Raw genomic sequence first — 13,161 nt, 5'->3', positions numbered from 1 at the left:
CACCTTTATATTTGTTTTCTATTGGCTCAACACTCTGGATTAGCTTAGATCTATCTAATGGCATGTTTACAAGCAGATAACACCTGTTGTTTTCTTACTATCCACTTCTTGCCCGGTTAAAGCCCATTCATGCTGATTAAATCCACTTCATGTTGCTCCAGCTGGATGACACGTTGGTGTGCGGTCCTCCCAGCAGCTGGAGACCAGGGCACATCTGTGCAATCTGACTTTGCTCTCAATAGTAAGTAGGTCTCTTATGTCCCAAACCTTGTTATTTCACAAGCATCAAAAGCTACTATTCCTAATACTGTAAGTTCATTTCTTCACCATCTTCCTCTCTCTCCTACTATATACCTCATTTTAACTAATTTTGGGGGGATGTAATGTGTTACATGCCAGGCCTCCCTGCCCCGTCCTCCCCCAACCCAACCCCACTGCAACTTTCTGTTTTTAGGTACTAATGCCAAAATAGGAAGAGATGGTGATATGAGGGCACTGCACTATGGATCCCAAGAACCAGCACCTTCTATTGATGCCCGATATAATTATGGCCATCCAAATGTTGGTGGAACAGGCCATAAATATGATGGCAGTTGATCAAGAAATGTTAATTTTCAGATGGATAGGACTAATCTGTCTACATTGCAGACCACCTGTTGTTTTTCTTAGCCCAACATCATTAGTTTCAGAAGAATGGTAAAGATATTACCACTATTAGTCTTAGTTTTTAGAATTGTTGAGAGATGTACTTTTCAGTTTAAGTATTTTAACTAAAAGTTAGCTGAGACCAACTTATGACGGTGGACTGCTAACCAGATGTCATGGAAAGTAAAATTTTTATAGTAATATTTATCAGGCCTTTCATTTTAGTTCAACTCTTCCTCCATCCCAAAATGACTATCTTTCAAGACATTCCAAATGATTGGACAAATGTATAGATGCGTAATAGAATTAGAGTAGAAAATATCAACATGACATAATAAGTAGCAAGTATTTTGTTGTTATTATGTGATGTTTAGAAATTATGCCTTTGTAACTTCATTTATTATTGTTATGTCTTACCATTTTGAATGGTCTTTTATTTAAAGTATAATTTTAATTATTTTCATATTTATTCTAACTTAGCATCTCTAAATACACATCATAGGGTTTTAGTGGTAGAATTATCTAAGCTATTGAGATTATTTTCAAATTAGATGAACTTAGTGAAAAATGTTCTTCAGTGTTTGATAAAATCACCACGACATGTGGAGCAGTGGACATTATCCCCATGAAATGATGGTGGAAACTGACCAGCTTTTTTCAGTAGCATCCTGGTAGTGATCTTTTCAATGCAAGATACAACACTTTTCAAATGGGATTTTTTCTGTAACCCATATGTAACTCAGAATGTCTGTGGTTGTTTTAGTCAACTGGCCATTAAAAAAAATACATTATGGACTGTGAACTCACCAAGGCCCTTTCAAGTGCTGATGTATGTTTTATGTTTTACATAGGTTATTAGTGACCTTTTTGCACTTTTATCAGAAAGTCCTTTGTTTTGTGCATGTACCTGTGTCAGAATAGAGGCCAGATCTTGGAGGTGTTTAATTGCAGACTTCTAATGCATAAGGCCTGCTGGCCTTGTTGACTTTTAAAAGTTATTTGTTAGTCTCAAATGAAACAAACAAACAACAAAAAAAGCTTGCTCTTTTTATAACAGAGTAAGATGAAACATGCAATGATAGGGTGGTGTTGAGTTGTAGAAATTTCTAAAAACTAGGTAGTCCTTAAGCAGTAATCAGAATTTTTGATTTTCTGTATATCTATTGGCTAAAAAGCCAAAAATGGTTTTCAATAATGCCTGTTATCAATATATAAAACACCTGTAACAGAATCACTAAAAGACATAAAATTATTATTATTTAAAATTTATTGAGAGGCAATGTCAATGATTTTTCAAACTTATCAATAACTCCCTATTGTATATTGGAGAAAGTGGAAACTCTTAATTTCTGCCCTAACTCCCATCCATAACTAATTTCAACACTCCTATTACCACATTATTTGTTACTGCAGTTTCTAAAATTGACTCTATCCCTCAGACAGTATTATTTGCCCACTGTTTTCTTACACCTGTCTTATTTATTCTTGGATTTTTTTGGTTCGTCTGTTTTATTTATGTCAGTGTCCACTTTGCAGACACTTGAGTTGGCCAGGTATCCATATGGAATATTGCCATTCCTGCGCTGTGCTGGATCAGACATGCCTTGTGGCATCACCAAGTAAACAGAGTGAGAAAACGTGGGTGTGGCAAATCCATATCTGAGTAACAGCCATTTTGGAGGGAAGAGACTGGCTAATCCAATCAGTATAAAAGCCTGTGCTTCTTAATTGGGTGGTACTATTCAAAAGCATGGATTTAATTTGAAATAAAATTGCCTGATGTTTCTGTATCATTGATTTATTGATGGTGGTGGCTACTATTTTTTAGTGTTTTCAAGGAATATGAAAACTTACAGTATGAAATTTACACAAATCTGTAGTTGTAAAAGGTTAGATTTTTCTGTAGTGTTTCTCCTATTTTCTGTTATTTTGAGTTCTCATTTAAAGAAATGTTAAAGAGAAAAAACATTTGTCTGAAATAGAGCTCAAAAGGATTCTCAACTATGATTCTCATAGTTGTTTTAATGAGAATTTAAACATACTATGATACTAAGATAGAATGTAATCTTTAAAGAGTTTAAAACCGTTATTCCTAGCCCCTAAAGTGATATTATTTTGATTTCCTTAAGCATAGAGAACTTTGTTTACAGTAGTTCTACTCTGCGATTAGATATAATAAACCAGCATTCTTTAAAAAACTCAAGCAAGACCTTGGAACCTGAGCTGTATGAATAATACATATGTGATCCTGTGATCTATATGATATATTGTTTGTCATTTCTCTATTCCCAGCTTGAAATTTAACATTAAAAAAAGTTTCACTGCTTTATTCTAAATCCTGTTTGATCAACATGGAAAATATTGTTTTAGATTTCTTAATATAAAAAAAAATCTTTGACTGGATTAAATAGTAGTTACTGCAAAAAGACACTTAGAGTTTACCTTTAGTCACATCTTTAGCACATTTTCTATTAAAACATTTCTAGATTTTAGTGTCTGCTTGGTTTTGGTGATCTAAGCTGTAATAAGTAGCCTTGGGACCCCTGAAGGCACGCCCCACACACTTATGCTGTGTGACCTAAGGTCACAAGTAATGGCTGCAAGCTAATTGATTGAGAAAGGGTTGTCTGGCGGGGCCTCTTTGCGTCCTCCCTTTACATTCCTAAGTTCTGTGAAAGAGGCACTAGTCGCTCAGCCTAGCAAGGAAGGAAAAAAGAGGAAGTTTCTCTCTGCGTTCTGATTACACTCTGAATTCCCTTGTAGTGAGCTTACTTCTCTCCACCCACTTCTTACCAAGAACTCCTTAACTCGAGGGTGAACAACTTAAAGCTTGATCCTACAGTTACCTGAAAAGTGATTTGAGTATTCATTGAACTGAAAGAACAAATCGCCTACTTCAGGCGGTGGGAAGCGTATGGAAATTATATTAGAACTTCAGCAAAGTGCACAGCTGCATAATAGAGAAGCCGGCACTCAGATTGACAGGCAAATAAGCCAGCTTGTGGAAGGGGCCTCTGGGTGGCAGCTCTGGGCTTTTGGGTGTTGGACAACCATAGGCAAAACTGAAATGGAACAGGGGCAGAAAATAGCACACTTTTACTCTACGCAACTGTTGCTTTTTCATGGTGAGTGCAGATTTCAGATATTTTATTTAAAATGTACTTGCTATGTTGTAAAAACAAGTTAGAAATCTGTTGTGCTTTGAGGGAAATTATAGCAAAAGCATTTCTTAGAAGTTCTTAGATGATATGGTTTTGTTTCTGCTTGATTTCACACTAATCTCGGTGATGCAACCAGAAAAATACAGTATTTGTGTTGTCTTGCGTGTCCTTTTTCTGAAAATTGTCCTTTTGTTTAAATCATGCTTCTCTTCAACTTGAATCAACATTGTTTTAGGCAAATCATGTGTGGGATAGATGATGAAGGAACAACGGTGTGACAGGATATATGTAAACATTTCATTTAGTTCGACTTTGTGTCACTTATCCCCGGCTTCATGTTTTGCCGCCTTATCTTAGGAATATATAACGCAGTGTGTATGAAAAGGCTTTGTGTGAGAATTCCTGGCCAGTTGAAGGGTCAGGGCCTGTGCGTTATCTGACTGCCAGCAAGATCACTGGTGTGTCCTCTTATTTTTAACCTAAAATAGGAAAAAAAAAAAGTACATCTTTACATATTAAAAAGTAAGTGTGTTTGATTTCAACAGTTCCCTTCTTGTAGTATGTGGATGTTATTCCTGGCAAAGAATTGCTTAAATTTCTTTTAGGAAGCGGCACGCAAACTTCTTTTGTTTCTTTTTGTCTTGTTTGCTCATATTTCATTGAAACTTTACACACTTTAAAAAAATTTGAAATGATACCAAGTAGTTTTTATTTCAGTGCAAATATTTTGAAAGTTGCTAGGCTTATGTTTTCTGGAAAACAATGTCTCAGAGTGTAAACTGTGTTTAACTCCCCGTGTAGTCATAATTCTATTTTAAATGTGCTTCTTATTTTAAAAATATCAGAGCCTATAGAGAATATTCCTAGAAATGTTAATAGAAATGTTTTTCTTCGGCAAAAAATGCAGATTCAGTTTTACGATTTATTAAGTGCCAAGATATTATTGCTGTTGTTGACTTTGCTAAAAAAAGCAGTTAACGAGGTGACTGCGTTAGATGTTACTAACTGAGACGAAGTGAAAAATGTGCTTTCACACTGTTGATCTGATGAAATATAGAGGTCTGTGTGGTTACTTTGTGCGTCACATTCATTTAAACTTTTTGAAGAGCAGCTGCTTAATACAAATTTTGTATACTCACTTAAAAAATAAAATATACTAGAGTAGGCTCTTGTTTATGGAGACTTATACATTCTGTTTGCTAAAGTAAATTAATAAACTGAAAAAATATATTGAAGTTATTGTGAAGCTCCAAAACTTTTCAAAGGGAAGAAAGCTTTTAAGAAAAAATGAATGTGCTTTCAGTTATAAGGCAATTTTGAAGCATTACTTAGCTCTCTTTTGCAAAGATTTAAGGAAAATCAAGTGTTGTAGAACTAAGTGACAGGCTTGGCTTTATACAAAAACTACGTATAAAAAGAATAATTATTTTCCGAACTATTTCTATGATTTGATACAAGCTTCCTTCAACAATTGCAAAATGTGACTGACAAATCCTTTTCTAAGAGAACAAGTTCATTATGCTGTCGTCACCTGTTACATTCATTCTCCCTTGCCCACATACACAGTTCCTAGCTGTTTATTAGTGCTGCAGGAAAGTGAAAATCTTTCCTTTTTTTTTTTTTTGAAAGAAAATGTTGAAGATTTCATTTGCATGAATCTTTCGAGCTTTAAAAAATTGTGATCTTATCATAATTGCCCAACGTGTTTTGTTAATAAGGTTTTTGGTTATTATCTTAATATGAATAATCAGGAAAGGACATATAAATCATTTTGGTTTTTCTTTTACTATATCTCAAGTAAAGTTAAGGTGTGGCTGAGAGTTTTTGAAAGGCCAAGAGATTAGACCTTTGAAAGTTTATCCTTTTTGTATAAAGATTTTTTAAAAAAATGTTTACCACTTTCCTATTCCCTCCAAATGAATGTAAAGACCAAAAATTAAAGGGAACTTTATTATTTTCCTTGGTTATAAAGTCTAACCACAATGCAGGAAGTTACTAGGCTTTGGCGAGAGGCTACAAAAGAATGAGCTTCCCTCTAATGAAAGTATATACATTGTGAAAAACTAAAGACCTACTTCTTAGTTCTCCTAACATTTAAACCTTAAACTGGTAACGCCTGTCTTTTCTTTTCATATTTACTTATTGATTTGCTGCTGAGACAGAGGAATGTTTTAAAAACTGAAATCACATAATTTTAATGCCATGATTTTAAGAAGGTGTGTATTTTCTTATATAAAGTTAGTCTTCCATAGGTGTCTAGATTATGTATTTGATTAGTAGGAAACAGTGGATATATGGTCACAAATTAATATATGCTGATTTCTCTTATCTATACATAAAACGTATATTCACAGACAAACATAAACACATATCTTGTGCTTAGTCCTCTAACGTCTTAAGGCAATGTCTTTCCCTCAAGTTATGTACTTAGTTTTGAAGAAATATGTAGATGAAATAAAACAAAAGAAGAGTCTTCTGATAAGCGTTCTGAATAAAACAAGGAAAAAAATGTTTCACTAATGGTGTGAAGTGTAACACCAAGCACTTCTTACAGAATATATCACTAGTGGGGTTGCTGCTTGTTTTATGTATTTATTACCGTGTTTATTACCATATTGATGATTACTTGTCCTTTGCTTATTGACCAGGTTGGTGATGTGTGTGTGTGTGTGTGTGTGTGTGTGTGTGTGTGCAGTTATGAGCTCACACAGGGATGAGAGAGTAGCCTGGACATGTGCCAGGGTTATGACACTCTGTGATTGACTTCTTCAATTCTCTTGGTCACTAAATTTCAGGCTCTTCTGTACCCTTGTAGCAGTTGACATCTGTTACAGTGAAATTGTGCCTTCTCTTTAAGAATGAATATTATATCAGTCGTATTCTTTCAAATGGATTGACCAATTTAGGTTAAAGATACATCAAACTATAGAAAGGAATCTATAGGACTAGATTCTATCGTCCCAGACAAGTTATGGGTCTTTGAAGACTTTCCTAGAGTAACAGTATAGTTTTATTCTTCTTCTTACTGTTCATCTTTCTAGACACTTTGATCTTCCTGAAATTGTTCCCACAATTTTGCTCCCACATAAGCACAAACATTGTTTTTTTTTTTTTTTTTCGGAGTCTCGTTCTGTTGCCAAGGCTGGAGTGCAGTGGCGGGATCTTGGCTCACTGCAACCTCCGCCTCCCGGGTTCAAGCGATTCTTCTGCTTCAGCCTCCCAAGTAGCTGGGACTACAGGCGCCCGCCACCATGACCGACTAATTTTTATTATTATTATTATTTTTAGTAGAGACGGGGTTTCACTGCATTAGCCAGGAGGGTCTCGATCTCCTGACCTTGTGATCCACCTGCCTCGGCCTCTCAAAGTACTGGGATTACAGGCGTGAGCCACAGTGCCCGGCCCTGCTTCTTTTAACATTAGGTCTAATCTCTTTTTCTGGAATTCCATAATAGATATATGTTAAAGTTTCATAATATATCATACATATTTCTTAAATTCTCTTTCACACTATTTTATATATCTGTCTGTGCTGCACTTTTGGTGAATTACTCAGCCATCCTCCCATTTGCTAATTCTTTTTTTGACTATGTCCACTCCAGAATTTATTTTTTTGACACTATTTTTCTTTTCTGGAAATTTTAATTGATTCTCATTGACACTTCAAATGTTTTATTTCTACTTACTTTGTTACACATTGTATTGATGTTATTTCTTATCTCTTCCAAAATCCTAACATGATTATTCTGAAGTCATTCTGAAACTGCTCTATTATTTTCATGTCATCTGGAATAACTTCACTGAATGTTGTTTTTAAAATTTTTCTGGTGCCTTTTTATATTAGTCTCTCATGGCTTAGAATTTTGGTTTTCAGGCTTAACTGGAGTGAGAAGGATTTGAAAATTCTCTCTCTCTCTCTCTTTCACTGCTCCAGTCCTGTTGTCTTAGTGTTGGCACTCTACCTTCTCCTTTCCCAGCCTAGAATCTCTGCTAATGGGGATATCAAAAATCTAGTCACTAAATCCAAGAGCAGTCTGTCCCAGGATGTGACTGTGAGATGATAGCTGCTTGCTTTGGCTTCCCCGAGAAAGCAGCTCTATGCAAGCCATGGCTCCAAGGAAAGGGAGGTGTTAGTCAGTTGTTCAGCTTCCTCTTGTCTTACCTTCAGGTTTTAATCAGTAAGCTGGGCACTTACTGATTAAAGTGGCATCCAGTTACTTCGCAGATACAAGGATTTGCTTGCTTCTCATTCCAGACACCATCTGGTGCACTGTACCTCACTTTGTGTTTATAGCCTATTTCTGGTATGTTTATCTTGTTTTCGACTATCACTTTTCTTTTATATCACCTCTTTTAAAACTTATCTATTCGCCAGGCGCGGTGGCTCAAGCCTGTAATCCCAGCACTTTGGGAGGCCGAGATGGGCGGATCACGAGGTCAGGAAGTCGAGACCATCCTGGCTAACACGGTGAAACCCTATCCTACTAAAAAATACAAAAAACTAGCCGGGCGAGGTGGCGGGTGCCTGTAGTCCCAGTTACTCGGGAGGCTGAGGCAGGAGAATGGCGTGAACCCGAGAGGAGGAGCTTGCAGTGAGCTGAGATCCGGCCACTGCACTCCAGCCTGGGTGACAGAGCAAGACTCCGTTTCAAAAAAAAAAAAAACTTATCTATTATTGTTACATGTTGGAAGCAAAGGCACGGGGCTCAAACCATATTCTCGCAATGCCATCTTGACAAGAGTTTTCAAAACCATGGGCTTTTGAATCAGAAAACTTGGTTTTCTGATTCACTTATGAACTATGTGTTACCGTAGGCAAAGTCTTTAATCTATTATAAACCTCTATTTCCCTTGCAAGTATTGATAGTAATGCCTACTTCATATGGCTGTTGTAAGCATTGAATGTAAAAATATGTGAGAAGTGGTTAGGCCTGTGTTTAAACATTCTGTGTGTGCAGTTCTGGAGGTGGAGAAAAAGCAGTTAAAACCAAAACAAAACTAGATGTCACTGACAATGTAATTAACAAATGGTAATTGGAGTATCAAATAGACTTGCTTCTTGTATTCTGAGTGAAAGTAACACTGTCATTTTTGATGTCTAAAGCACATTTCTAAAGATGACTGCTGACTGCATGAGTTTCCACAGGTGGATCAAACCTCTGTTACACTATCCACCTACACTATTCACCTAATTCAGAGAATCTTAATAAAAGGAAAAGCATTCTTCAAAATGACCGTTTAGGCATGGTTCTCTAAATCCATGTCACTTAAGACAAGTGGAAAAGAAGAGAAAAGTGGCATGGGAACATGCTTGTGGCTTGACGAATGGTAATACATATCACCCAGGCTGGGTTTCTGTAACAGTGAAAATAGGTGTGGGGGGAGTTGGCGATCTTTTGTAAGTGTTTCAGATAGTCTTGTTTTGTTGCTTTGTAGCTACTTTGTAATATTGCCTCTTTTAAAAACATATATGTTGATGGTCTAGTATTCAAATTTACAGCATCAGCAAAGGGTAGGTTTAGTTGAGTGGGAAATGAAATTCTGAAAACAAGAAGTTTTAAAAATAAGAAAGATGGGGACGAAGGTAAAGAAGCAGTAGTAGCAACTCGGAATTTGTCTTAGAATTTGAATAGAAACAAGTTTGTAAGAATCTGTCTTAGTCCATTTTCTGTTGCTATAACATGATACCACAGGCTGGGATAAATTATAAACAATAGATATTTATATGGCTCATGGTTCTGGAGTCTGGGAATTCCAAGGGAATCGCATTGGTGGAAGCAAGAATGTGAGATAGATGAGAGCAGAGAGCCCGAGAGGTAGAGTCCCTCTTTAGAAAAACTTTTTTCTCTTTTAAGTTCTGGGATACATATGCAGGAAGTGTAGGTTTTTTACATAGATAAACGTGTACCATGGTGGTTTGCTGCACCTATCGACCCATAACCTAGGTATTAATCCTAACATGCATTAGCTATTTTTCCTAATGCTCTCTCTGCCCGCACCCCATCCCCTAACAGGCCCCAGTGTGTGATGTTCCCCTCCCTGTGTCCATGTGTTCTCATTATGTAAGTGAGAACATGCGGTGTTTGGTTTTCTGTTCCTGCCTTAGTTTGCTGAGGGTAATGACTTCCAGCCTCTGCAAAGGACATGATCTCGTTCCTTTTTATGACTGCAGAGTGTATATGTACTCTGTTTTCTTTATCCTGTCTATCACTGATGGGCATTTGGGTTGATTCCATGTCTTTGCTATTGTGAATAGTGCTGCAATGTACACATGCGTGCATGTGTCTTTGCAATAGAATGATTTATATTCCTTTGGGCATATACCCAGTACTGGGATTGCTGGGTCAAATGGTATTTCTGTTTCTAGATCTTTGAGGATTCACCACACTGTCTCCCACGGTGGTTGAATCAATTTACATTCCAACCAATAGAGAATATTTAAAGAATAAGCAGAAGATGCTCCTGCAAATGGAAATGAAAGGAAGAAGCTAACCTGGTGGAAGGAGAGCCAGTGGTTTTGCCATACTGCCCCAAAGTATGGCCTTTTTGCCCAAGATTCCCTTTTATAACAACCCATTCTTACAATAACTAACCCAGCCCAGCAATAACAATCCGTTTATGGGGACTCCACCCTCATGACCTAATCCCTTCTTATTAAGGCCCACCTCTTAATACTGTTTCAATGGCAATTTAGTTTCCAACATACAAACTTTGAGGGACGTATTTAAACCATAACAGAAGCTATTGTCAATATGTCCTCAGGTAGGACATTTATGAAATAAGCATTTTATTTTCCTTTCTTACCACTGGGTTTCCTTCCACCAGATTAGCTTATTTGTTTCATTTCTATTTGAAGGCACGTCTTCTGCTCATTCTTTAAATATTCATGAGCTTCACTGCTTTTTCCTGGGTTGCCCTCTCTTACTTTTCTTTCTCCTTTGTTCATCTCATCTATCACCATGACTCCAGATACCATTATAAGCCCATCTCTAGCCTGTTTCTTGCTCTCAAACTTTAAACCAGTATATTCATTTAGCCACAGGCACTTCATCGTCAAGATGTCTGAATTCAAATAATCATCTTTTTGCCAGAATATCTTACCATTTCAATCCATCATCCACCTGGTTGCACAAAACAGAAACAAGATACGAACTTTGTCTTCTCTCTTTCTGTCTCTAAACATTTAAGACTTTGATATATTGATTTCTAACCATTTCTATTTTTAATTATTTTTTAAATCACAGCTACACATTTCTTACTACATGATTAATGGTGGACCACTTCACAGTTGTATCACTTGAGGACAAGGAATCTGGGGTGTGTATCTGAAACTCCTTTCTGTCTTTGGTTGAAGTTTACTCCTGTAACCATGAATTCTAGTATCCCAGCCCATCTCGAGGCAGCCCTAGCATGTTCTTGGCTAGAGAATACCCTCAGGCAGAGAGTGGCAGGTGCTTGCAGTAAAACATCCTCAATGTGTAAGGAAAATGTAAGTGCCGAGGGTATGTGAGAACAACAAGAACATCTGCATTGCACATTTCAGAGGCATTTAAGTTGTTTCTATGTGTTTGCTATTTCAAACAACATTGCAGAGAACACAATTGTATATGGACCCTTGTGAACATGTGTCAAATTTTTCTTAGGATAATATCCAAAAGTGGAATTTATATGTTGTGAGATATGTGTGGTCTCAATTTTACTACCTTTCCAATCACTCTCTAAAATACTGAAATACTCTCCAAGGGTACTGGACAAATTTCTACTTCCATCAGCAGTTGCTGGCATACCCGTTTGCCTCAGTCTTTTTCAATTCTTAATATTGTCCAATGTTTTAACTTTTATTTGTTGGGTAAACGATATTTTAAGGTGTTTAAAATTTTCATATTTCTGATTCTAAATGAAAACAGAAAGATATCTAGAAAATCTCTGAAATGAAGTGAGCAGTGGAGACCTTATATACAGAATGCAATACCCTCATCATTTTTATTATAAATATATCTTTATTTATTAATTCAAGTGTACTCTTCAGTGAATTGCTTCCTTATAACTTTGACAATTTTTATTAGGTTGTTTATCTTTTTTTATTGACTTTTTGGCATTTGCTATATACATTCTGAGTGCTGATACTTTGTCTTACATGTTTCAAATAATGTCTCCCAGGCTATCCCTTGATTTTAAACTTTTGTTATGTTTTCCTTATAAAGAAGGTGTTAGAAATTTTAATTATTTTTAACATAAATATATTCATGTTGAAATCACAAAAGTATACAAATATATAGAGTGAAAAATCTCCCTACCATCCTTGTTTCCCATCCACCCCACTCCCACTGGCACCTTGTGAGAGTTCTTTTTGACTATAAATCAAATAAAAGCATAAAATTTCTCCCCTCCTTCAATTACACACAGTGTTTTAAACCCTGCTTTTGTCATGCGGTGTACTGTGGAGATACTTCAAGATCTGTAAGGAACTGTGCTTCATTCTATGAGGGATGAAAATACGAACACAATACATATCCTACCCACTGAAGGATTAGTCTATCATGCCATGTTGAGAGAGTCATAAAACACTATGGGAATTCAGAGGGGAGATACTTTTTTCCAACTGAAAGAATATTCTTCAGAACAGTTGAGAATCATGCATCAAGGAGATACAGTTTACTTCACCACCAGAAATTGTTTTAATCCAACATCTTTCCTTTTTTTTTTTTTTTTTTTTCTCTTGAGATAGAGTCTCTCTGTGTCACCCAAACTGGAGTACAATGGCACAGTCTCGACTCACTGCAACCTCCGCCTCCCAGGTTCAAGCAATTCTCCTGCCTCAACCTCCTGAGTAGCTGGGATTACAGGCATGCACCACTATGCCTGGCTAATTTTTTTGTATTTTTAGTAGAGACAGGGTTTCACCATGTTGGTCAGGCTGGTCTTGAACTCTTGACTTCAGGCGATGTGCCTGCCTAGGCCTCCTAAAGTGCTGGGATTACAGGCATGAGCCACTGTGCCTGGTCTCCACCATCTTAAACATTGTTTTCTATAGCTGAGAAAAGTGTGGCAAATTTATAATTGAAGAAAATATGAATTAAGAACCTACTACGTATCAAACACTGTGAGAGCTATGAGGGATGTAAAAGTGAACAAGGCAGATAGTCCTTGATTTTGTGGGAGGTAAAGGCTGAGAGTTAAACAGCAATGAAGATACGGCAGATAAACTGTGTTAATAAAAAGGCAGTGGAGGTGTAGCATGTGGAGAGGGTGCCTGGGTTTCAGACGGAGGCTTGTTGGAAGTGTAGAGAGATACCCGAGTGAGAGTAAGCGATGTTCCAGGCAGAAGAAAGAGAGATGAAATATTATAAAATTG

General features: G+C 36.7%; 1 protein-coding gene across 13 annotated transcripts in view; it reads left to right on the top strand.

The window, feature by feature from the left end:
* The first annotated feature begins 3,397 nt into the window (after positions 1-3,397).
* LOC114676844 (uncharacterized) overlaps positions 3,398-13,161 on the top strand; it is a 451,137-nt gene continuing 441,373 nt past the window's right edge. For all 13 annotated transcript variants that reach the window (XM_077997961.1, XM_077997958.1, XM_077997957.1 and 10 more), the window contains exon 1: positions 3,398-3,770. In XM_077997961.1, the coding sequence (XP_077854087.1) occupies positions 3,560-3,770 (211 nt within the window). In that variant the 5' untranslated portion in view covers positions 3,398-3,559. The remainder of the gene's footprint in view (positions 3,771-13,161) is intronic.

Source organism: Macaca mulatta, chromosome 3, assembly GCF_049350105.2.
Source record: "Macaca mulatta isolate MMU2019108-1 chromosome 3, T2T-MMU8v2.0, whole genome shotgun sequence".
NCBI classification, from domain to species: Eukaryota; Metazoa; Chordata; class Mammalia; order Primates; family Cercopithecidae; genus Macaca; species Macaca mulatta.
This window is presented reverse-complemented; position numbering and strand designations above follow the sequence as displayed.